Raw genomic sequence first — 24,168 nt, 5'->3', positions numbered from 1 at the left:
GTGAAATAGAAAATGGCCAAAATAAAATCAGTAAAGCTATGGGCTGGTTTGGTGAAAAGATTAATAAAATTGGTGAAACTGTAGTAAGGCTTACTGAGAAGAAAGTGAGAAAACACAAATTATCAATATCAACAGTAGAAGAGGGGATATCATTACTGATACTACAGACCTTAGAAGAATAATGAGGAAATATTACGTAAAACTTTATGCCAATAAATTTGGCAGTTAAAATGAATGGGTACATTTCTTAAAAAACAAAACTGATGCAGGAAAAATAGAAATCTGATGAATTCTATATTCATTTTAAAAATTGAATTCATAATTTAAGTATTTCCCATAAGGATCTTCACTAATGAATTCTATTAAACTTACAAGGAAGAAATAATGCCAATATTATTCTTTTTTCTCAAAAAATAAAAGAGGATATACTTCCCAACTCATTTTATGAAGCTTCTGTAATTTAGAAACTAATATCAGACAAGATTTTACAAAAAACCCTCAAAACTCTACAGACCAATATTCCTCATAATAAAGTATTTACAAATCAAATCCAGCAATATGTAAAAAGGATAATACTCTATTACCAAGTGGGGCTTGTCCAAGGGATACAAGGTTAGTTTATCGTATAAAAATCGAAGCAATTCACCGTAACAGACTAAAGAACTATCATTTTAATAGATGCTCAAAAATAATTTTGACAAAATTCAACACCTCTTCATGATTTTTTAAAGTTTTGAGAAAACAAGAAAAAGAAGGAAACTTTTTTCCTACAAAAAACCTATTAGTGAAATGTTGAAAGTTCTTCCCCTAAGATTGGGACTACAACAAAGATAAAATATATCAAATTTGAAAGGAAGAAGTAAAACTGTGTTTATTTGCACATGACATGATTTGTATTTAGAAAATCCAAAAGAAAAGCAAGTCACAAAAGTGTCTATTATATGATTACATTTATATTAAGTTCAGTAATAAGTAAACTAATCTGTTAAATAGAAATGTAATCAATGGTTGTTTCCAAGGGGATTGACTAGTAAGAAGCTACAAAGGAGCTTTTTGTTTGGCTTTGTTTCAGCTTTTAAACAAATATGGACATATTCTGTGTCTTGTTAAGGGTGCAGATTATGTGGGTGTACGCATTTGTCAAAACTAATCAAATTTCACACTTCAGATATGTGCATTTCATATATAAATTATATCTAAAAATGCTTAAATGTAAGTGGAAAAAAATGTCAGGAAGTTGCTTTTTAGTTAAATGAAATTTGTTAACCATTGCTTACTACTTTAAAGTACATGTCTTTTTCTCTTATCATACATGTATGAAGCGTGCTATTTAAACTAGCTGTTGAAATGAGACATGTAAAGAACTGATTTTTTTGTTACAATAACTTTCATAATAGAATTACATACTTTTTTCAAAAATTAGGAAAATGTGCATCCTTATGAAACACAATATGGTCATTGCCTGATAACTTATTTAAGCTATTATATGTCTATTTAAATTTCATTTATATTGATTCAAATTAGCTTATTCCCTTAGTGTGAAAGACCAGTGTCTTTAGGGCTAGTGTCACACTTTAAATTTATCAGGTTATGGGATTAGTGAATTTTGAATTTTTTCGTATTGATGAAACTGAAAATAAACCCACTTTCACAGCACTGTACTTTTCTCAGGCTATTTAAACCTTGGGTTCTGTCATTTGCTAGAAGGGCTCACAGAACTCAGGAACAGTTTACTTACTAGATTACGGATTTATTACAAGTGCTATATTACAGGATACAAATTAACAGCCAGATGAGAAGATACATAGGGTGAGGTCTGGAAGGATCCCCAGCACAGGAGCTTCTGTTCCAGTGGAGTGTTGGGGTACACCACTCTCCCAGCACATGGACATGTTCTTGTTCACCAACCTGGAAGTCCTCTGAACTTTGTCTTTTTGGGTTTTTATGGAGGCTTCATTACAAAGGCATGATTGAGTAAATCATTGGCCAGTGTGATTAAGTCAATCTCCAGCCCCTTTTCCCTCCCTGGTGGTGAGGCTGGGAGTTCCTACCCTCTAATCATGATTGGTTTTCCTAACAACCAGCCCTTCATCTTTAGAGGCTTTCCAAAAGTTACCTCGTTAACATACATTCAAGTGTGGTTGAAAGGGGCATATTGTGAATAACAAAAGACGCTCCTTTCACCTGTTTCAGAGCTCTAGCCAGGAACCAGAAGTGAAGACCAAAATATGTATTTCTTACTATATCACACCATCACAGGCACATTCCTGTGGTTTCTGCCATTAGCTAGGTCCTTTAGCTTCTTAGTGAATATTTAGTTTCCTATTGAAGCAAGGATAGTACTTCTGTAGTCAGGTAATGATGAGTTAACCCTGGTTATTAGACTAGAAGCCATGAGGGGAGGTGGGGGCAGATCTTGAATTCCAGTATCATCATGAGAGATGTCTACCCGGGGGAGGCAGCTGCCTGATTTCCAGAGAGGGAGAGTCCACTGTCTGCTAGCAAGGGGAAGTGGACTATGTATTAGATAGGAAGCATTGAAATACACTTCTAGACGTTTCTTGATATCGTTGGGGTTTTCCTGTTTTTGAACTAGCTGTTTTGCAGGGTCAACCACATAAAAACACTGATTACTGTTGTACAAGCTTTACATGTATGAACTTTTTATTCTCCATAATAATCTCTATGAGGACTAGGTATTGTTAATATCCCTATATGACAGATGAAGAAATTGGGACACAGAAGGTTTAAGACTTGCCCAAGGTCACAGCTTAATACATGGCAGAGGTGGGATCCAAACTCAAGCCAGCTGTTTCCAGAGTTGATGCTCTTACTAACTACCCTCTGCTGTATGAGAATGTTTACTATAGCACTCATTTGAATTGTGAAAACACCTGCAGAAAGGCTAAATAAATTTGGTGTAGTCCTATAACTATATGAAGGAGAATGAACTAAGAGAGAGCTCAGGTTAAAACATGGATAAATCTCCCCACCATAATGTTGAGGGAAAAAACCCAAAAAGGTTATAAACATATAAAACATACATAATTTCTATAAAATAATGGATGCATACATACAAATAATGAAAGTATAAAGACGTGCATAGGAATAATAAACATCAAATTCAGGCTAATGTTTACTTTTGGAGAAGGAATGGGAGGGAAGGATCAAGATTGAGGCTGGGCATGGAGAGGGCTTGAATTGTATTTGTAATTAATCTGGAGCAAATATGAGAAAATGTTTCTATCGGGGTGGTAGATACACAAGTATTTATATTCATAGATATGTAGATAGACTACATATATTCTCTATATATTTTTGCATGTTGAAATATTTAAGACATTAAAAAAGAATAGAAGAAAGCTTATATGCTTTGTAGAAGTTGTTAGGACTCCTTTGCCATAATTCTTTTCTTCTAGCCAGTTTGAATTTAAGAAAGGGATCTGAACCACAAACCAACCATAGAAGAGCTTGTCATTTCTTTAGGTTTTCCTTTTACTCACATTAAAATGTTTTTTATATAGTATTTAGATTCTGTATAATTAGTCCTACTCATTACCTACTTTGAAGGAACATTTAAGTCTATAGATGTCAGTTCTAGTTTGTTCATTTTTCACTCTTTTCTCTACATATGTGTCTATGAAATTATTCTGCCAGTACCAAAACTCATGCTTTTTTGAGAAGTCAAAGAGAAAACCAAATAAGAAGAAGAATACTTGGTTTTATATTTTAGTAAATTAAATTATAGCACATTTCACTTAGAAGCACTAATATTAATTCTTCCTCCCCAATAGTGGGTGCTTAATAAGTGTTGGTTTTTTGAATGCATTAATGAAATATCTGAGGATATTAAACTGAGTGATAATGTGATAAGTATAACATTTTGTTTTCATAGCTGAATTTCATTGCTGATGAGGAAGTATGACATTTTCACTCTAGGGAGATTATTTATTTTCAGACACTTATGAGGAAAGTAAAGTAAATCCTTTGTTATACTGAATTACTTTTTTTTCAAATTGTTGAAAATCTAAATATGTAGATTCCATATAAATAACTACTAATTTTAATCATTGATATTGAAGAAACAATAAAATGGTGATGAAAATGTCATGATAGTATGATAATATGCAAGTTTCAAATTCATTTATAATTATTTAAAATGTAGTTTTAGATCCAGCTCATTCATAATAGTAGCATATTTTATATTAAAGATATGAAAATACATAACATATTTAAACAAAATTTGGAATATATTTGAAAGACTTAAGAATAACTTAATTGCCAAAACAATCTTAGAAAAAAAGAAAAGAGTTGGAAGGTTCACACTTCTTGATTTCAAAACCTACTATGAATCTACAGTAATCAGGACAGTCCTGGTGTAAAGAAAGACATATAGATCAAGGAAATAGAATTGAGGGTCCAGAAGTAAACCCCTACATTTAGGGTCAGTTAGTTTTTGACAAAGGTGTCAAGACAATTAAATGGGGGAAAGAATGGTCTTTTCAACAAATGATGCTGGGACAATTGAATATCCACATGCAAAAGAATGAAGTTAGTCTCCTGCTGCACACCATATAAAAATTAACTTACAATGGATCAGAAGTCTAAATATAAGCACTAAAACTACAAAACTCTTAGAAAAAAACAGGTGTAAATCTTTGTGACCTTGCATTAGGCAATGTTTATAACACCAGAAACACAAGCAAACAAAGAAAAAGTAGATAAATGGAACTTCATTACACTTAAAAGTTCTGTGCTTCTAAGGACACAGTTAAGAAAGTGAAAAGATTTAGTGCCATCCCCATCAAGCTACCAATGACTTTCTTCACAGAATTGGAAAAAACTACTTTGAAGTTCATATGGAAACAAAAAAGAGCCCACATTGCCAAGACAATCCTAAGCAAAAAGAACAAAGCTGGAGGCATCACGCTACCTGACTTCAAACTATACTACAAGCCTACAGTAACCAAAACAGCATGGTACTGGTACCAAAACAGAGGTATAGACCAATGGAACAGAACAGAGCCCTCAGAAATAACACCACACATCTACAACCATCTGATCTTTGACAAACCTGACAAAAACAAGAAATGGGGAAAGGATTCCCTATTTAATAAATGGTGCTGGGAAAACTGGCTAGCCATATGTAGAAAGCTGAAACTGGATCCCTTCCTTATACCTTATACAAAAATTAATTCGAGCTGGATTAAAGACTTAAATGTTAGACCTAAAACCATAAAAACCCTAGAAGAAAACCTAGGTTTTACCATTCAGGACATAGGCATAAGCAAGGACTTCATGTCTAAAACACCAAAAGCAATGGTAACAAAAGCCAAAATTGACAAATGGGATCTCATTAAACTAAAGAGCTTCTGCACAGCAAAAGAAACTACCATCAGAGTGAACAGGCAACCTACATAATGGGAGAAAATTTTTGCAATCTGCTCATCTGACAAAGGGCTAATATCCAGAATCTACAAAGAAGTCAATCAAATTTATAAGAAAAAAACAACCCCATCAAAAAGTGGGTGAAAGATATGAACAGACACTTCTCAAAAGAAGACATTTATGCAGCCAACAGACACATGAAAAAATGCTCATCATCACTGGCCATCAGAGAAATGCAAATCAAAACCACAATGAGATACCATCTCACACCAGTTAGAATGGCGATCATTAAAAAGTCAGGAAACAACAGGTGCTAGAGAGGGTGTGGAGAAATAGGAACACTTTTACACTGTTGGTGGGACTGTAAACTAGTTCAACCACTGTGGAAGACAGTGTGGTGATTCCTCAGGGATCTAGAACTAGAAATACCATTTGACCCAGCCATCCCATTACTGGGTATATACCCAAAGGAATATAACTCATGCTGCTATAAACACACATGCACATGTATGTTTATTGCAGCACTATTCACAATAGCAAAGACTTGGAACCAACCCAAATGTCCATCAATGATAGACTGGGTTAAGAAAATGTGACACGTATACACCATGGAATACTATGCAGCCATAAAAAAGATGAGTTCATGTCCTTTGTAGGGACATGGATGAAGCTGGAAACCATCATTCTCAGCAAACTGTCGCAAGGACAAAAAACCAAACACCACATGTTCTCACTCATAGGTGGGAATTGAACAATGAGAACACTTGGACACAGGAAGGGGAACATCACACACCGGGGCCTGTTGTGGAGTGGGGGGAGGAGGGAGGGATAGCATTAGGAGATACACCTAATGTAAATGACGAGTTAATGGGTGCAGCACACCAACATGGCACATGTATACATATGTAACAAACCTGCATGTTGCGCACCTGTACCCTAGAACTTAAAGTATAATAAAAAAAAAATAAAAATAAAATACAAAAAAAGAAAGTGAAAAGACAACCACAGAATGAGAAAATATTTGTAAATCACATATAACAGACTTATATTCAGAATATCTAAAGAATTCTCAACAATGCAAAGGCAAACAACCCAATTTTAAAATGCATAACTGATTTGAATAGACATTTTTCCAAAGAAGGTGTACAGGTGGTCAGTAGAACATGAAAAAATGTTCAACATCACTAGTCACAGGGAAATGCAAATTAAAACCGCAATGAGATACCACTTTACATCTACTAGGAAAGCTATAATCAAAAATATAATAACAAGTGTTGGTGAGGTTGTGAAGAAACTGAACTATTATACATTGTGGTGGGATTATAAAATGGTATAGCCTCTTTGGAACATATTCTGGCAGTTCCTCAAAAGTTTAAACATGGAATTACTGTGTGGCTCAGCATTTCCACTCCTATGTATATACCCCAAAGAATTGAAAACCTATGTCCACATGAAAACTTGTACATAGATGTTCACAGTAGCATTATTCATAATAGCCAAAAAGTGGAAATAACTCAGCTGTCCAGCAACTGTTGAATAGATAAACAAGTATTGTATAGTCATACAGTAGAATATTATTTGGCCATAAAGAGGAATGAAATATTTACATATGCTACAACACAGGTGAATCTTGAAACATTATGCTAAGTAAAAAAGCTAGACACGAAAGACCACATACTGTATTTCATTCATATGAAATATGTAGAAAATGTGATCTATGGAGACAGAAGGTAGATTAATGGTTGCCAGGAGCAGGAGGAAGAGGCAATAGGAAGAGATTGCTAATGCATATGGAATTTCCTTTTGAGGTGTTGAATATGTTCTAAAATTAGATATTGGTGATAGTTGCACAACTCTGTTAACATACTAATAACCACTGGATAGTACACTTTAACAGGATGAATCTTATGACTATATGGATTATTTTTCAATAAAGCAGTTATAAAAAAGGATAACTCAATTACCTTTACTAGACTACATTTAACTTTCCAAGTTTTAATTTTTTATTTAAAATATTCTGTAATGATGCTTTATAAATCCTGTGATAGTTAATTACTCATAGATGTATTTGAAGATAAAATAAAAATATATATCACAGTGACAGTGTTTTATATTTAAATAAATGTGTAGTAGAATAATTTGTACTTGTACTTTTTGAATAAAATGTTAAATAGAATTTTGTTCTGAGATTTTTTTTTGTTACATTTATTGTGGGTAACTATTAATAAAAATTACATATGGACTATAGAGTGTATATGAATTCATCTCAGACTTATGCCACAATAGAAAATAAACTAGAAATGGAATTGATGATGTTACTTAATTCCTAATACTATAAATTGTGAAAAATCATCAAACTACTCTTGAATGTTTCTTAATATTTTTCATGTTAAATATTAAGAAAACTTGAAAAAAATTATAATTTGGAAGTACACCTGTAACCTATGAGTAAAACAGGTCTGGGTATTGTAGTGGAGTGAACTTTCATAGCTAGGACAATCAGACATTTCCAAGATATGTCTCCAGCACCTGGCACAGTGTTTGACACACAGTAGAAGTTTTAAAAATATTGATTGAATGAACAAAAAATGTGATGCTGCATAGTAATTTACTCTAAGTAAATTTTCTCTTTTGGCTGATTCTTGCCATTGACATTGAAGGCTGCCTTTGAAGGAGATTATTCCCTGTATAAGAAATACTAAAATGAACAAATAAAACAAGCGGTTAATTAGACTTTTCTCAGCTAGACACACTTCTAAAATCTTATATCTTTAGTTTTTAAAAATTCATGTTTAATGAGGACAATTTACACACAGTAGAGTTCATCCCTTTTAAATGTGCAATTCAATGCACTAAAAATGATAATATAGTCATTTAAAATACTACTAGAGTGAGATATAGAACATTTCCATTTCCCCAAATGTTCTCTCCTGGCTCTTTGCAGTCCCTTCACTCCACCCCCAATCCCTGGCAACCATTAATATGATTTCTGTCCCTGTAACTTTACCTTTCAGGATGTCATATAAATGGAGTAATACAATATACCTTTTGTGTCTGGCTTCTTTCACTTAGCAAAATGCCTTTGGGATTCATCTATATTCTTGCACACATCAGTAGTTCTTTCCTTGTTATTTCTGAGTAGTATTTCATCTATAGTTTCAAATTTTCGAAAAGACAAATTCGTTGGATCATGTCTATGCATACATAAGTATTAATAACCCAACAACTTTGGATGACCTTACTGCATATTGCAGGAGTATGAGGTAATTGGTTCTGCTGGCATGTCCCACATGTGACCATGGATGTTCCTGTTCCAGAACATTTAGCTTGCAGCTATACTACAAGTTTGGGGATATTTCATAAGTAGCTCTTTAATACTTCCCTGAACTTCAGTAGCAGTTATGTGTCAACTTAAACTCAGGATTTTATTTATTTTTTTCTCCAAACGTCTAACTAGCTTAGCTGATGCCCTTGCAGTTTACATTATCTCTCTAGAGGCTGGGTGGTGATCTTAATTTTTGTGGACCATCTGGACAAATATTAAATAAAGAGCTCTTAAGCCTTGAAAGAAATGGCTGCCACACATCTCAAAAATAATTGTGGTTTCTAGGCCCATGATTTGGAAAGATTGATGTATTTTATGGCAATACAGCAGGTAGGAAATAAAGAACATATTCTAGTCTATATATTTTATTCTAGTATACTATAATCTGCTTTTTTTGTTTTTGCTAAGTCTGAGTAAAGGGACATAACTTAGATGTAGTTCTAAGGCACAGAAGTGTGTTAAATTTAAAATTAAAGACCAGTTTCTATTTTATCTTATAGAAACAGTCAAGTGCTTGATGAAGATAATATATTGAATGAAACACCAAAATCCCCCGTGATTAATTTACCTCATGAGACTACTGGTGCCTCACAACTGGAAGGAAGCACAGAAATAGCCAAGACCCAGATGACTCCCACAAATAGTGTGGTGAGAAATTTGATATCTCATCCATTTATAACATGTTCTTCAAGTTATTATGAAGGCAGAAAAGACAACTGAAATTAGGCCTATTATGACAATATTGCCAGCATTTATCTACTTTTGCTGATTTTAAGTTAAGCTCTAGAGAATATGGCAGTAATCCAACAGTTAAACTAATAGAAATAATTTCTTTGTTCAAGAAATTTTATGAACTCAGTCTACAGTTGCATATGGGTATTTTAATGGTAGTATTCTCCAAAGTAAATATTTTGCAAATTCATTCAAGATGTGTGATTATTTTTAGTAATTTATAGGTGTCTTTTTAGTCTTTCCTAGGTGAAAATAGAGACTGCAGTAAGCAGCAGCCAATCCTTGCCGAGAGGAAAAGAATCCTTCCAGCTTGGATGTTAGCAGAACATTTAAGTGATCAAAACCTTTCAGTACCAGCAATCAGTGGAGGTAGGTTTTTGTTTCTACTAATGCTGACTTTAAAGAAAACATTAAACAGAATTTGAAAGCTTTTCTGAAGAAAAACTATAAACTAGTTCTATAGAGATAGAGTAGAGGTTGTGTAAGTGTATAGCTTAGCCTAGTTTTTTTAGTTGTGAACATGAAGTCTAAAACATAGGCTATTACTTTATGCCATTTATCAAATACCACCCTAATTTTTTTTCATTTAACAAGTGCTATTATGTGCTAGAATTATATTAATAAAGACTTCCAAACAAACCTCTTGGTGCTATGTCTAGGATAAAAGGCCAGCACAATAAGAGTGTTTAATTTGATTTTTAAAAATGCCAGACGAATTGATATACTTTCAAGTTTACTGATTCTTTTTTCTGCCATCTCTAATTTGCTGTTAAGTCTATCTAGTGAATTATTCATTTTAGTTATTGTACTTTTCAGTTCTGGAATTCCTCTTTGGTTCTTTTTTGTAAGTTTATGTTTCTCCGATGAGATTCCCCATTTATTCAATCATTTGGTGTATTTTTCTATAAGTCTTTGATCATATTTATAATAGCTGCGTTAAAGTCTGCATCTACATACAACTTTGCCATTTCAGACTTAGTTTTTATTGACTGCTTGTTTTCTTTTATGGGGTCACATTTTCCTGTGTATTCTGTGCCTAGTGATTTTCTATTGATATTGGATATTATGGATGATACATTGTAGAGGCTCTTGATTTTGTTATGTTCCTCTGAAGAAGTATTTTTGTTCTGATAGCAATTAATTTGGCTGGATTCAGAGCCTACCCTGTTTCCCCTGTTATGTATGGCAGCTGCAGTCTCTAGGTAGTTCTTTCACTTTCCAGCTGCTGCGTTTTTCTCTGGGTCCTTGGGCCCCATACAAATGTAGTTTAGGAGTCAGCCAAGAATTTGGGTCAAGTTTTTATGTAGGTTTTTGCTCTTGCCCCTTCTGTGGCTGCCTTCCCTCCAGGATTTTATCACTCACCTCTGCCTGTTCTCCTAGCCTCAAACTCTCTGCTCTGACCATTTAAACCAGTAAGGTTGCAGCTTTCTGCCACGTGTGACTTGGAGAAGGCCTTCAGGAAAAAAGTCACAAGTTCACAAACTTTATAGGTTATAGTTAATTTTCAACCTTGACACTTCTCCAACTCTGCCTCTTTGGTCAATCTCCAGTGCCTACAGATAGTTTAAAAAATATTTTTTCCTGAATTTACAATGATTTTATTGGCAGTAATTACTTTAGTTATGCTATTTTGCCATTTTACCTTGAACATTGTTTTTTAAAAATTAACAGCACAAATGAATACACATTTTAGTTGGAAAATTACTACTCAGTGCTTTGTGTATTCTGCACAGTGGTCATAGAAGTCTTCTAAAGTTTTGGATCACATATATTATGTATAGAGTATATCTTATTTAGTGGTAGTTTGGATTATACTAGGATCAAAGTGTTCTCATGGGAAATGTGCACTATACTTTATGTGTTAAGGGGCATGTGGTTTAATCTGGAGAATTTTCCAATCTAAACCTAAGAATTTTGCAGTAAGTTATTCTACTACAGTTGTTTTCAGTTCTTCCCACCCCCACAGTTACTTCATGTGATATATATATATATGGAGTAACATCTGTGTATGTGTTGATCCTCAATTTGTAGGAAGGAAATGGGGAATCGTAGTGGGGAGGGCAGACACTTTCCCTCAGTAGAATAATTTCTCTGATAAAAGAAAGACTTAACTTGACCAAAAATTGGACCAATGTGAGCTGGTCCCTGCAAACAACTCCTTTTCTTTCAGAATTGTTTTGTACTGCAACTGCTTCTGGGCTACTGCTTATAATAATAGTTCAACATGTATTTCATTTCAAATACGTTTTCTTTCCCTTGGTAGATGTCCCACATAAAATATGAAGCACGTTTTTGGGCACTTCTTTTTGAAAATACGAATGAGAGTAATTTGACATTGGTCTGGAATATCGCATGTGTACAATGTACTTAAAATGCTAAAGCTTCAAAATAAGATAGAAGAGTCTTTGGATTCAGGTAATCTTTTTATAAACTAAGACCGTGGGAGAAGTACTTTATAAGAACAAGATTAGGTTACTTAATTCCTTTAAAGACAGTTTAGTACTTTAAAATAGTTTAGTACCTGAATCCTGCTAATTAAAAGTTAAAACAATTAGACTTATTCTGTGGTGCTGTTATTTTTTTAAAAATTGTTTTGTTTGTTTAAGTAATAAATGGTGGGGATCAATAGGCCAATATGAGAGATTTTAAAAAATTAATTCGCAGGATGCATTTTGGTTTATTCAGACATGAGTAACTTTCATATGTCTTTTGCAGCTTTAGGACCATAACTGTGGTTATTGGTCTTTATGTAGATTATCTGAAACTAACTTGATATTTTGGAACCTTTGGAATCCTTAGGAACAGGACAAATAACATTAATTCATGTTATTTGACTTATCCAAGATCATATAATAAATGCCAGAACTGTAACTGAGACCTAGCTCTGACTAACTTTAAAGCCCATGTACTAAGGCATATCACTGTATAGCTGCCTAAATTTACTCTTTATATGTTTGGTTTTTGTTTGCCTTTTTTGATCTGCCCTTGCGATCTCTCCTGGATCATCTCTCAGTTTAACTCTTTAATCCTTTATATGTAGGGGAATTTTTGCTGTTGTCAGCCTTTTTCATTTTTCAGCCAATACAGTTTTTTATTATTATCATCATTATTATATATATATTTTTTATTCCAACAGGTTTTTGTGAAACAGGTGGTGTTTGGTTACATGGATAAGTTCTTTACTGATGATTTCTGAGATTTTGGTGCACCCATTACTGGAGCAGTGTACACTGTACCCAGTGTGTAATCTTTTATCCCTCACTCCCCGACCCTTCCTCCCAAGCCCTCAAAGTCTGTGGCATCATTCTCATGCCTTTGCATCCTTATACCTTAGCTCCCACTTGTAAATGAGAAGATACAATGTTTGGTTTTTCATTCCTGAGTAACTTTACTTAGAATAATGGTCTCCAATACCATCCAAGTTGCTGCAAGTGCCATTATTTCATTCCATTTTATAGCTGAGTAGTATTCCATGGTGTATTTGTATATATAGAGAGAGAACAAATCTGGAGACATGACATTTTATATATATAATATATATAATTATATATAATGTTATATATAATATAATAATATATAATATATATCATATATAAAATTATATATAATATATAATAATATAATATATGATATATAATATATATCATATATAAAATTATATATAATATAATGTATATGATATATAATATATATCATATATAAAATTATATATAATAATATAATATATGAAATTATATATAATAATATAATATATGATATATTATATATCATATATAAAATTATATATAATATATAATGTAATATATATTATATGTAATATATCATAATATATGATATATAATATAATATATAATATAATATATGATATGTAATATAATATATAATAATATAATATATATGATATGTAATATAATATATAATTATATAATACATATTATATGTAATATAATATATCATAATATAATTATATATTATATGTAATATAATAATATAATATATAATATGTAATATAATATATAATAATATGATGTATATCATATATAATATAATATATACTAATATAATATATATTATGTATACTGATATAATATATATCATATACAATATAATATATACTAATATAATATATATCATATACAATATAATATATACTAATATAATATATATCATATACAATATAATATATGCTAATATAATATATATCATATACAATATAATATATACTAATATAATATATATCATATACAATATAATATATACTAATATAATATATATCATATACAATATAATATATATGATATAATATATAATAATATAATATATATGATATATAATATATTATATATTACATGTCATAATATATAATAAAATATATATTACATATCATATAATATATAATATAATATAAATTACATATCATATAATATATAATATAAATTACATATCATATAATATATAATATATCTTATATATCATATAATAATATAATATATCTTATATATCATATAATAATATAATATATCTTATATATCATATAATATAATATATCATATAATATATATTATATGTAATGTATAATCATATAATATATATTATATATAATATGTCATAATATATGATTATATATATTATATGATCATATATTATATATTATATATAATATATGATCATATAATATATATTATATATAATATATGATCATATAATATATATTATATATAATATATGATCATATAATATATATTATATAATATATGATCATATAATATATAATATATAATCATATAATATATAATAATATAATATATGTTAATATCTAATATATAATAATATATGTTAATATATAATATATAATAATATGTTATTAATATATAATAACATGTCATTAATATATAATATGTTATTAATATATAATATACTAATATACAATATGTTATTGATATATAACATATGTTATTGATATATAATATGTTAATATATAATAATGTTATTGATATATAACATTAATATACGTTATTGATATATAATACATTAATATATTAATGTCATTACTATATAATATATTAATATATGTCATTACTATATAATATATTAATATGTGTCATTACTATATATTAATATATGTCATTACTGTATAATATATTCATATATAAATATATGTTATTACTGTGTAGTATATTCATATATTAATATGTTATTACTATATACTAATATGTCTATATATGTTATTACTATATATTATATCTATATATGTTATTACTATATATTAATATATCAATATGTTAGTATATATTAATATATCATTATGTGTTATTACTATATATTAATATATCAATATATGTTACTATATAATATATTAATATATCGATATATGTTATTAACATATCGATATGTTATTAACATACATCGATATGTTAACATGTTATTAACATATCGATATATGTTGATAACATAACAATATATCGCTAATATATGTAATTAACATGTAACAATATATCACTAATATGTTAACATGTAACAATAATATATCACTAATATATGTTATTAACATGTAACAATATCACTAATATATGTTAATATATAACAGTAATATATCACTAATATCTAATGATAATGTATAACAGTAATATATCACTAATATAATGTTAATATATAACAGTAATATATCACTAATATGTGTTAATATATAGCAGTAATATATCACGAATATGTGTTAATATATAACAGTAATATATCACTAATATATAATAATATATAACAGTAATATATCATTAATATAATATATCATTAGTATATAATATATCATTAATATATAAAAATATATAATACTATATCATATATTAATATATAATATTAATATATAATATATTATCAACATATATTATTAATATATAATAATATATCGTTAATATATAATAATATACCATTTAGACATAATATTAATATATTATTAATATATATTATCAATATATAATAATATATGATTAATATATTATATATTATTGAATAATAAATAATATATTATAAATAATTATTATCAATATATAACAGTATGTTATATTATCAATATATAACAGTATGTTATATTTTCAGTATATAACAGTATGTTATATTTTCAGTATATAGCAGTATGTTATATTTTCAGTATATAAGAGTATGTTATATTTTCAGTATATAAGAGTATGTTATATTTTCAGTATATAAGAGTATGTTATATTTTCAGTATATAACAATATATTAATGTATAACAATATATTATATTAAAGTATAACAGTATATTATATTAATGTATAACAGTATATTATATATTATATGACAGTATATTATATATTATATAACAGTAGATTATTATATGTTATATAACAGTGTATTATATTATGTAATAATTTATGATATATAACATTTGTTATATAATAATTTATTATATATTATGTAAGTATATATAATATATATTATATATTATATAATATTGTAATATATATTATATATTATATAATATTGTATTATATATTATATCAGAATATATAATATATAATATTATATATCATATATTAATATATAATAACATTAATCATATATAATAATATTATTAATATATTATTATAATATTATATATTAATATATAATACTATATCAATATATCATGAATATATATCAATAATATGATATGAATATATAATATATCATGAATATAATAATATATCACGAATATATAATATATCATTAATATATCACAAATATATAATAATATATCATTAATATATCACGAATATATAATAATATATCATTAATATATCACGAATATATAATAATATATCATTAATATATCACGAATATATAATATATCATTAATATATCATGAATATATAATAATATTTCATTAATATATCACGAATATATAATATATCATTAATATATCATGAATATATAAGAATATTTCATTAATCTATCATGAATATATAATAATATATCATTAATATGTAATAAAATATTAATATGTCATTAATATGTAATAAAATACTAATATTATATCATTAATATGTAATAAAATAATATATCATTAATATTAATATATTATATAATATTATTAATAACATATAATAATATGTTTATAATATATAATGATAAATTATTAACATATAATAACATATTAATACATAATATATATTATTAATATATAATAATATAATATATAATATATAAAACATAAGATATATAATTTGACATTTTATTTGTATATAAAGACTTGACCAAAATTTGGACCAATGTGACTGTATATATAAATGTATATTATTTATAATATATAAATATACATTATATATATTTATTATATAATATATTATATATAATATATATCGTTTATACATATTATATTATATGTATATTATATATGTGTAAAATGTCAAATTACTCTCATTTGTATTTTCAAAGTGAAGTGCCCAAAAGCATGATTCATATTTTAAGTGGTACATCTACCAAGTGAAAGAAAATGTATTTGAAATGAAATACATGTTGAACTATTATAAGCAGTAGCAAAGAAGCAGTTGCAGTACAAAACAATTCTGAAAGAAAAGGAGTTGTTTGCAGGGACCAGTTCACATTGGTTCAATTTTTGGTCAAGTTAAGTCTTTCTTTTATCAGAGAAATTATTCTACTGAGGGAAAGTGTCTGCCCCCCCCCCCCCCGCTACGATTCCCCATTTCCTTCCTGCAAATTGAGGATCAACACATACAGAGATGTGATTGACAAAAAAAAATTACACATGAAGTAATATGTATAAATATATATATATATTTATATATATATCAGTTTCTTTATCCACTCATTGACTGATGGGCATTTGGGCTGGTTCCATGTTTTTGCAATTGCGAATTGTGCTGCTGTAAACATGTATGTGTAGGTGTCTTTTTCATGTAATGACTTCTTTTCTTCTGGGTAGTCAGCCAGTAGTGGGTTGCTAGATCAAATGGTAGATCTACTTTTAGTTGTTTAAGGAATCTCCACACTGTTTTCTGTAGTGGTTGTTCTATTTTACATTCCCACCAGCAGTGTAAAAGTGTTCCCTTTTCACCACATCCACACCAACATCTATTATGTTTTTGATTTTTAAATTATGGCCATTCTTGCAAGAGTAAGGTGATAAGGCACTGTGGTTTTGATTTACATTTCCCTAATAATTAGTGATGTTGATCATTTTTTCATATGTTTGTTGTCCATTTGTATATCTTCTTGTGAGAATTGTTTATTCATGTCCTTAGCCCACTTTTTGACGGGATTATTTGCTTTTTTCTTGCTGATTTGTTTTTTCTTGTAGATTCTGGATATTAGTCCTTTGTCAGATGCATAGTTTGCGAAGATTTTCTCCCACTCTGTGAGTTGTCTGTTTACTCTGCTGATTATTTCTTTTGCGTGCAGAAGCTTTTTAGTTTAATTAAGTCCCATCTATTTATCTTTGTTTTTATTGCATTTGCTTTTGGGTTCTTGGTCATGAAGTCTTTTCCTAAGCCAATTTCTAGAAGGGTTTTTCTGATGTTATCTTCTAGAATTTTTATGGTTTCAGGTCTTAGATTTAAGTCTTTAATCCATACTGAGTTGATTTTTGTATAAGGTGAGAGATGAGGATCCAGTTTCATTCTTTTACATGTGGCTTGCAAATTATCCCAGCACCATTTGTTGAATAGGGTGTCCTTTCCCTACTTTATATTTCTGTTTGCTGTGTCAAAGCTCAGTTGGCTGTAAGTATTTGGCTTTATTTCTGGGTTCTCTATTCTGTTCCATTGGTCTATGTGCCTGTTTTTATACCAGTACCATGCTATTTTGCTGGCTGTAGCCTTGTAGTACAGTTTGAAGTCGGGTAATGTGATGCCTCCGGATTTGTTTCTTTTGCTTAGTATTGCTTTGGCTAGACTTGTTTTGGGCTGTCTTTTGGTTTCATATGAATTTTGGGATTGTTTTTTCTAGTCCTGTGAAGAATGATGGTGGTATTTTGATGAGAATTTCATTGAATTTGTAGATTACTTTTGGCAGTATGTTCATTTTCACAATGTTGATTCTACCGATCCATAAGCATGTGATATGTTCCCATTTGTTTGTGTCATCTATGATTTCTTTCAGCAGTGTTTTGTAGTTTTCCTTGTAGAGGTCTTTTACCTCCTTGGTTAGGTATATTCCTGTTTCGTTTTTTGTTTTTCTTTTGTTTGTTTGTTTTTTTGCAGCTATTGTAAAGGGTTGAGTTCTTGATTTGATTCTCAGCTTGGTAACTGTTGGTGTATAGCAGTACTACAGATTTGTGTACACTGGTTTTGTATCCTGAAACTTTGCTCAGTTCATTTATCAGTTCTAGGAGTTGTTTGGATGCATCTCTTGGGTTTTCTAGGTATATGATTATATCGTTGGCAAATGGTGACAGTTTGACTCATTGACTCTTTACTGATGTGGATGCCCTTTATTTTTTCTCTTGTCTGATTACTCTGGCTAGGACTTCCAGTGCTATGATGAATAGAAGTGTTGAAAGTGGACAGCCAATATAGTTCTAATTTATTTTATTTTTTATGTCTCAGGTACTAGTTCTTGGATGTTGTCATGAGTTTCTTAGGCCTGGGCTAAATTTTTTTAAATGTCCATTAGTGATGGAGAAGTAAATATATTTAGGCAAAGGCTTTCAGAGTCTCCTCTTTCTTGATCTCCAGTTATCTCTGTTCTTTCAGCCTTCCAGGCCACAAGACTAATCATAACTCTTAGGTTAGGATACTCCTGGTAGATTGAAAAAGGAGCTTTTATATTTTCACTGATATCATGCTATTCTATAGAGCTCTTCTTCCTGCATCTTCTAAGCTACCAACGTGAAGTTGTAAAAAGTGGCACATGCTGATGAAGATTGAACTAGTCCCCATACTGTTTGGTTTGCATTTAATTTTGTACTGTGAATATTTTCACCATGGCAATTTGATGCAGATTATAAATATTGAGCATTTATACATTATTTTAATTGGACTACAGTTCAAAATGTACTTACATTTATGTAAAGTGCTAGTTATTCTGTTTACTTTGTTCCCAGCAACTTTGCCAAGTTATTTAATTTTAGTAGTTTTTGAACCTTATATTTTCTAGCTGTAGAATCATGTTATCTATAGAATTAGGATAATTTTGGCTCTTCTGATCTATCTACTGCTTTCTTTTCTTGTCTTATTAGCTGAACCCTATAAACTTTACATAAAAATGGTTAAAATTGGTCTGTTCTTATTCCTGATTTTAATAGAAATTCTCTTAATATTTTAGTATTTTAAGGTTGGTATTAGATTCTGATAAATAGTCATATCATGTTTAGTATGGTTCATTTTATTTTTACTATTTTTTCAGGAATAACTTGAATTATTTAAAAATGTTTTGGTATAGAAATAGTTTTGCATTTTCATGTGTTAATGTAAGTAATGATATTGGTAGATATCCTAATGTAATATACTATGCTTGTGTTCCTGGAATAAGTTCAATCTTATGATACCTTTTTATTTTTATACTCTGTTAGATTAAATTTGCTAATATTTGGTTTAGGACATCTCTTATCTGTATTATGGTTAGTCTGTATTTTTCTTTATGTATGCCTTCTATGTGAGATTTTAATGTTAGAGCACTGAATTATTTCCACATATGGTCAGGGACGATTTGAATAATTGAAAAATTATGTTTCTTCATGGAACTCTCCTGATCTGGGCCTAATGCCTGCTTTTAGTAGTTGATAATTCTGGCAGAGGAATAGGTAAGTTAGACCAGGAAAAAAAAGAAGAATGAAACACCCAGAAACAGATAAGAAAAATACGTTTAATTTATAAACACATATCAGTTCAAACTGATGGAGAAAGGATATATTATTCAATAAATGATGTTGAGAAAATTGGCTTTCCATTTTGAAGAAAATGTTAAAGTACTACTTTATACCATATTCAGAAACAAATTTCTATTGAATTAATAGTCAATACAAAAATTAAAACAAGGCATTTGAAGAAAGTATGGGAAAAATATTTTGATTATGCCTGTACACTTTCTTAAGATGATAGGGAACCTGGAATCCTAAGGGAAAAACTGGTAGATTTACCTAAATAAAAAGGAAAAATACTTCTATGCAAAGACACTGTAAATAAAGTCAGAGGCAAATAATAGCCTGCCAAACAATATACTGAGATATATTATCTACCACACTTATAAAAGAAGGTTTTTAAAAAATTGTCTACTTAGTAACAAAAAAGATAAAACTCAGTAGAAATTTTGGGCATTATGTGTGACATACTACAGAATAATAAATACACATAGTAAATATTATGACTTTACTATCAGGTAGGAAAATGTAAATTGAAAATAACTAGTTACCATTTTTTGTTCATTAACTTATCAACATTTAAGCAATTGATAATATCCACTGTTGGCAGAAAGGAGTATTATCGAACATTACTTGTGGAGGTATAAATTAGTATAGCCTTTCAAAGTCACTTGTAGTGTCTTTTAAATTTTTAAATATACAATACACTTTGATCCAGAAATTGCAATCCTAGGTATTTAAACCACAGAAATAATATTTGTACTTTTAGTCCTGTATATGTTTATGCATATGTATTTGTAGATATATTTGCTTAAACATAGGAAAAATTGAGAAATATATGCATGCAATAGTTAATATAGCTGTTTGAGAGTAGTTCCTCTAGAAGGTAAGATTGGATGGATGTATTTTTAATGATACATATATATATAATTGAGCTATCGTTTATGTAGTATTAGTATAACAGCTCATATAAGTGCCATTGGTAATAGTTAAAATCAAGCTGTTTTGTATTAATAGTTAATTTCTTTTATATTTCTATCATTTAACTTTAAATAAAAATGGTCAAACCTATTTTGGATTTCAGAAGAATATTTGCCATACCAGATATAAAGACTGTTGTCAGCCATTTTAAGCTATTCATTTTTTATATACTCTTTGTGAAGAGCATTTTAATAATATCAAAATGGCTTCTCATGCAGAAAGAAAAAATTAGCTCTAGTCCCTAGAGGTGGTTGATAGTAAAGAATTTGGAGTTTTGAAAAACTGAGTATTTTAAATATATATATTTTTTAATTTTAGAATTTTGGGTACATGTGTGACACTTGGAATATTTAAACTACCATTTGTGTAGAAGCTGTGTCTTGTTTAATTTACTATAGTTCTTAGCATAATCAGCAATACCACTAGTTCAGTATGTCACTTGGTTTAATTCATAACTGTTACAGCATTTGGTCATTTGTTGTACCAAGCTACTCAGTCCTATTAAGTCCTGTTTATGACAGTTTCCAAAAATGATATGAACTATTTTCTAATTTAGATTCATGATGAATATTTAAATAATTTAGTTAAAATTTAGTTATTAGAATAGTTTATGCCTAAGTTTGATAATATGGACAGTATTCCATTGGCATTTCTTTCCTGAACTTAATGAGGGAATGTTATTTCAGTCTACTTGAATGTCCTTTAGAACTGGACTAAGCAAACTACAGCCTATGGGCCAAATTAGGCCCACTGCCTGTTTTTGTAAAGAAAGTTTTATTGGAACATGGCCATGGTCAGCCATATATGCATTGTCTGTGACTGCTTTCATGTTACAAAGGCAGAGTTGAGTAGTAGTGACAGACACTGTATGGCCCACAGAGTTTAATCTGTTTACTCTCTGGCTTTTTACAGAAAAAGTTTGCTAATCCCTGCTTTAGAACATGGAATAATGACTACAGATTGCTTTATATACCTATATCCTGGCTCTTAAGGGAATCTTTGGACAAATTGTTTATGTTCAAACTTCATTTAGTCAGAAATATTTATTGAGCATCAGTTTTGTGCTAGGCACAGTTGAAGGTACTGGAGACAAGGGAGGAACAATGAACAAGGCATGTAAAGTTTCTGCCTTCATGAAGACATCACTCTCGAGTAGAGGAGAAGGACAATTTGCCATGGACAATTATGAATTTGTTAACAAAATATGATAGTGTCTTAGGTTTGCCAACTGCATTAAACTTTGGGTATTTTATGGGATACAATGTCCATTGTTATTGAGATTTATTTACTTTATCAGCAAAGTCTGTAGAAGTCACTCTCCTGTTTGGGTTATTTTGGGTTTGCCTGTAATCCCACCACTTTGGGAGGCTGAGACAGGCGGATCACCTGAGGTGAGGAGTTCGAGACCAGCCTTGCCAACATGGTGAAACCCTGTCTCTACTAAAAATACAAAATTTAACCAGGTATGGAACAGTGCACACCTGTAATCTCAGCTACTTGGGAGGCTGAGGCAGGAGAACTGCTTGAACCAGGGAAGCAAAGGTTGCAGTGAGCCGAGATCATGCCACTGCACTCCAGCCTGGGTGACAGAGCAAGACTCTGTCTCATTAAAAAAATAAAATAAAAAAATTAGCTTAAGTTTAATTCCTCACTGTGGATGTTAGGGTTTAATAAGTAGTATATGTAAAGTTCATTGGATAGCTATAAGTCAGATTTTCTGTTAGAGAAATTCAATTCTACAATTAAAAAAATAACATGTATCAGGTACTCTGCTAGATAGTTTACATATCTTACTTCATTTACTTTTCCTAATAATTCCATGAATTATAATTCCCATTATCCAGATGATGAAACCAAAGTTCAGAAAGGTGCGATGAAATAGTTAAGGGATGGAGCCTCCATTGGCATCTCAGCCTGGTAGAATGCAGGGCTGGAGCTCTTGGCCATTTTGCTGCTTAATGCTTTCTGAGATTTGCACATAAGTGTTTCCAAGTTAGCATTACTATAAATGGACCTTTAATCTTACTTGCCCTTTTATCCTTTTTATTTTCTTTCTTTCTTTTCTTTTTTTTTTTTTTTTAAGACAGAGGCTCGCTCTGTCACCCAGACTGGAGTGCAGTGGTGTGATCTCGGCTCACTGCAACCTCCACCTCCTGGGTTCAAGTGATTCTTATGCCTCTGCTTCCTAAGTAGCTGGGACTGCAGGTGCACACCTCCACACCTGCCTATCTTTTGTATTTTCAGTAGAGACCGGGTTTCACCATGTTGGCCAGGCTGGTCTCGAATCCTTTTTCTTTTTTCTTTTTTTGATATGGGTTATTGACATTTGAAGATACAGAAGATAATTTTCTTCTTTTTCTTTATGTGTTTAGGTAATGTAATCCAGGGAAGTAGAAAAGAAGAAATCTGCGAAGATAAAACCCAGCTAAACACAACCCAGCAAGGAAGAAGGCAATTAATTTCATCAGGAAGTTCAGAAAATACATCAGCAGAACAAGACACAGGAGAAAAGTGCAAAAATACTGATCAGGAAGAGTCTACCATTTCATCCAAGGTGATTTTTAAAAATTCATTATTTGATTGTTTTGTTAGGTGTTTTAGATAGAAATTAATCATATGCTATATAAAGAGAAATCAAAACTGCCTTTTATTGTTGAGTTTATGAAGACAAAACTAGCCCAATTTTTTCAGACTTACTGAAACTAATCTTTAATATAGTATTTGTTGAAAAGTTAGAAATTTTAGGAAGCGGCTAACTATGGCGACCGCCACGGAGCAGTGGGTTCTGGTGGAGATGGTACAGGTGCTTTACGAGGCTCCTGCTTACCATCTTATTTTGGAAGGGATTCTGATACTCTGGATAATCAGACTTCTTTTCTCTAAGACTTACAAATTACAAGAACGATCTGATCTTACAGTCAAGGAAAAA

At 29.9% G+C, this 24,168-nt stretch overlaps 1 protein-coding gene across 7 annotated transcripts in view; it reads left to right on the top strand.

The window, feature by feature from the left end:
• APLF (aprataxin and PNKP like factor) overlaps nucleotides 1-24,168 on the top strand; it is a 111,460-nt gene that overhangs the window by 36,318 nt on the left and 50,974 nt on the right. For all 7 annotated transcript variants that reach the window (XR_010149109.1, XM_016948662.4, XM_063789028.1 and 4 more), the window contains exons 4-6: nucleotides 9,214-9,361; nucleotides 9,682-9,814; nucleotides 23,612-23,793. Coding sequence is in view for 6 of the 7 variants with exons in the window: in XM_016948662.4 (XP_016804151.1) it covers nucleotides 9,214-9,361; nucleotides 9,682-9,814; nucleotides 23,612-23,793 (463 nt within the window). In the remaining variant the exon portion in view is untranslated. The remainder of the gene's footprint in view (nucleotides 1-9,213; nucleotides 9,362-9,681; nucleotides 9,815-23,611; nucleotides 23,794-24,168) is intronic.

This window comes from Pan troglodytes, chromosome 12 (assembly GCF_028858775.2).
Source record: "Pan troglodytes isolate AG18354 chromosome 12, NHGRI_mPanTro3-v2.0_pri, whole genome shotgun sequence".
Classification (NCBI taxonomy): Eukaryota; Metazoa; Chordata; class Mammalia; order Primates; family Hominidae; genus Pan; species Pan troglodytes.
This window is presented reverse-complemented; position numbering and strand designations above follow the sequence as displayed.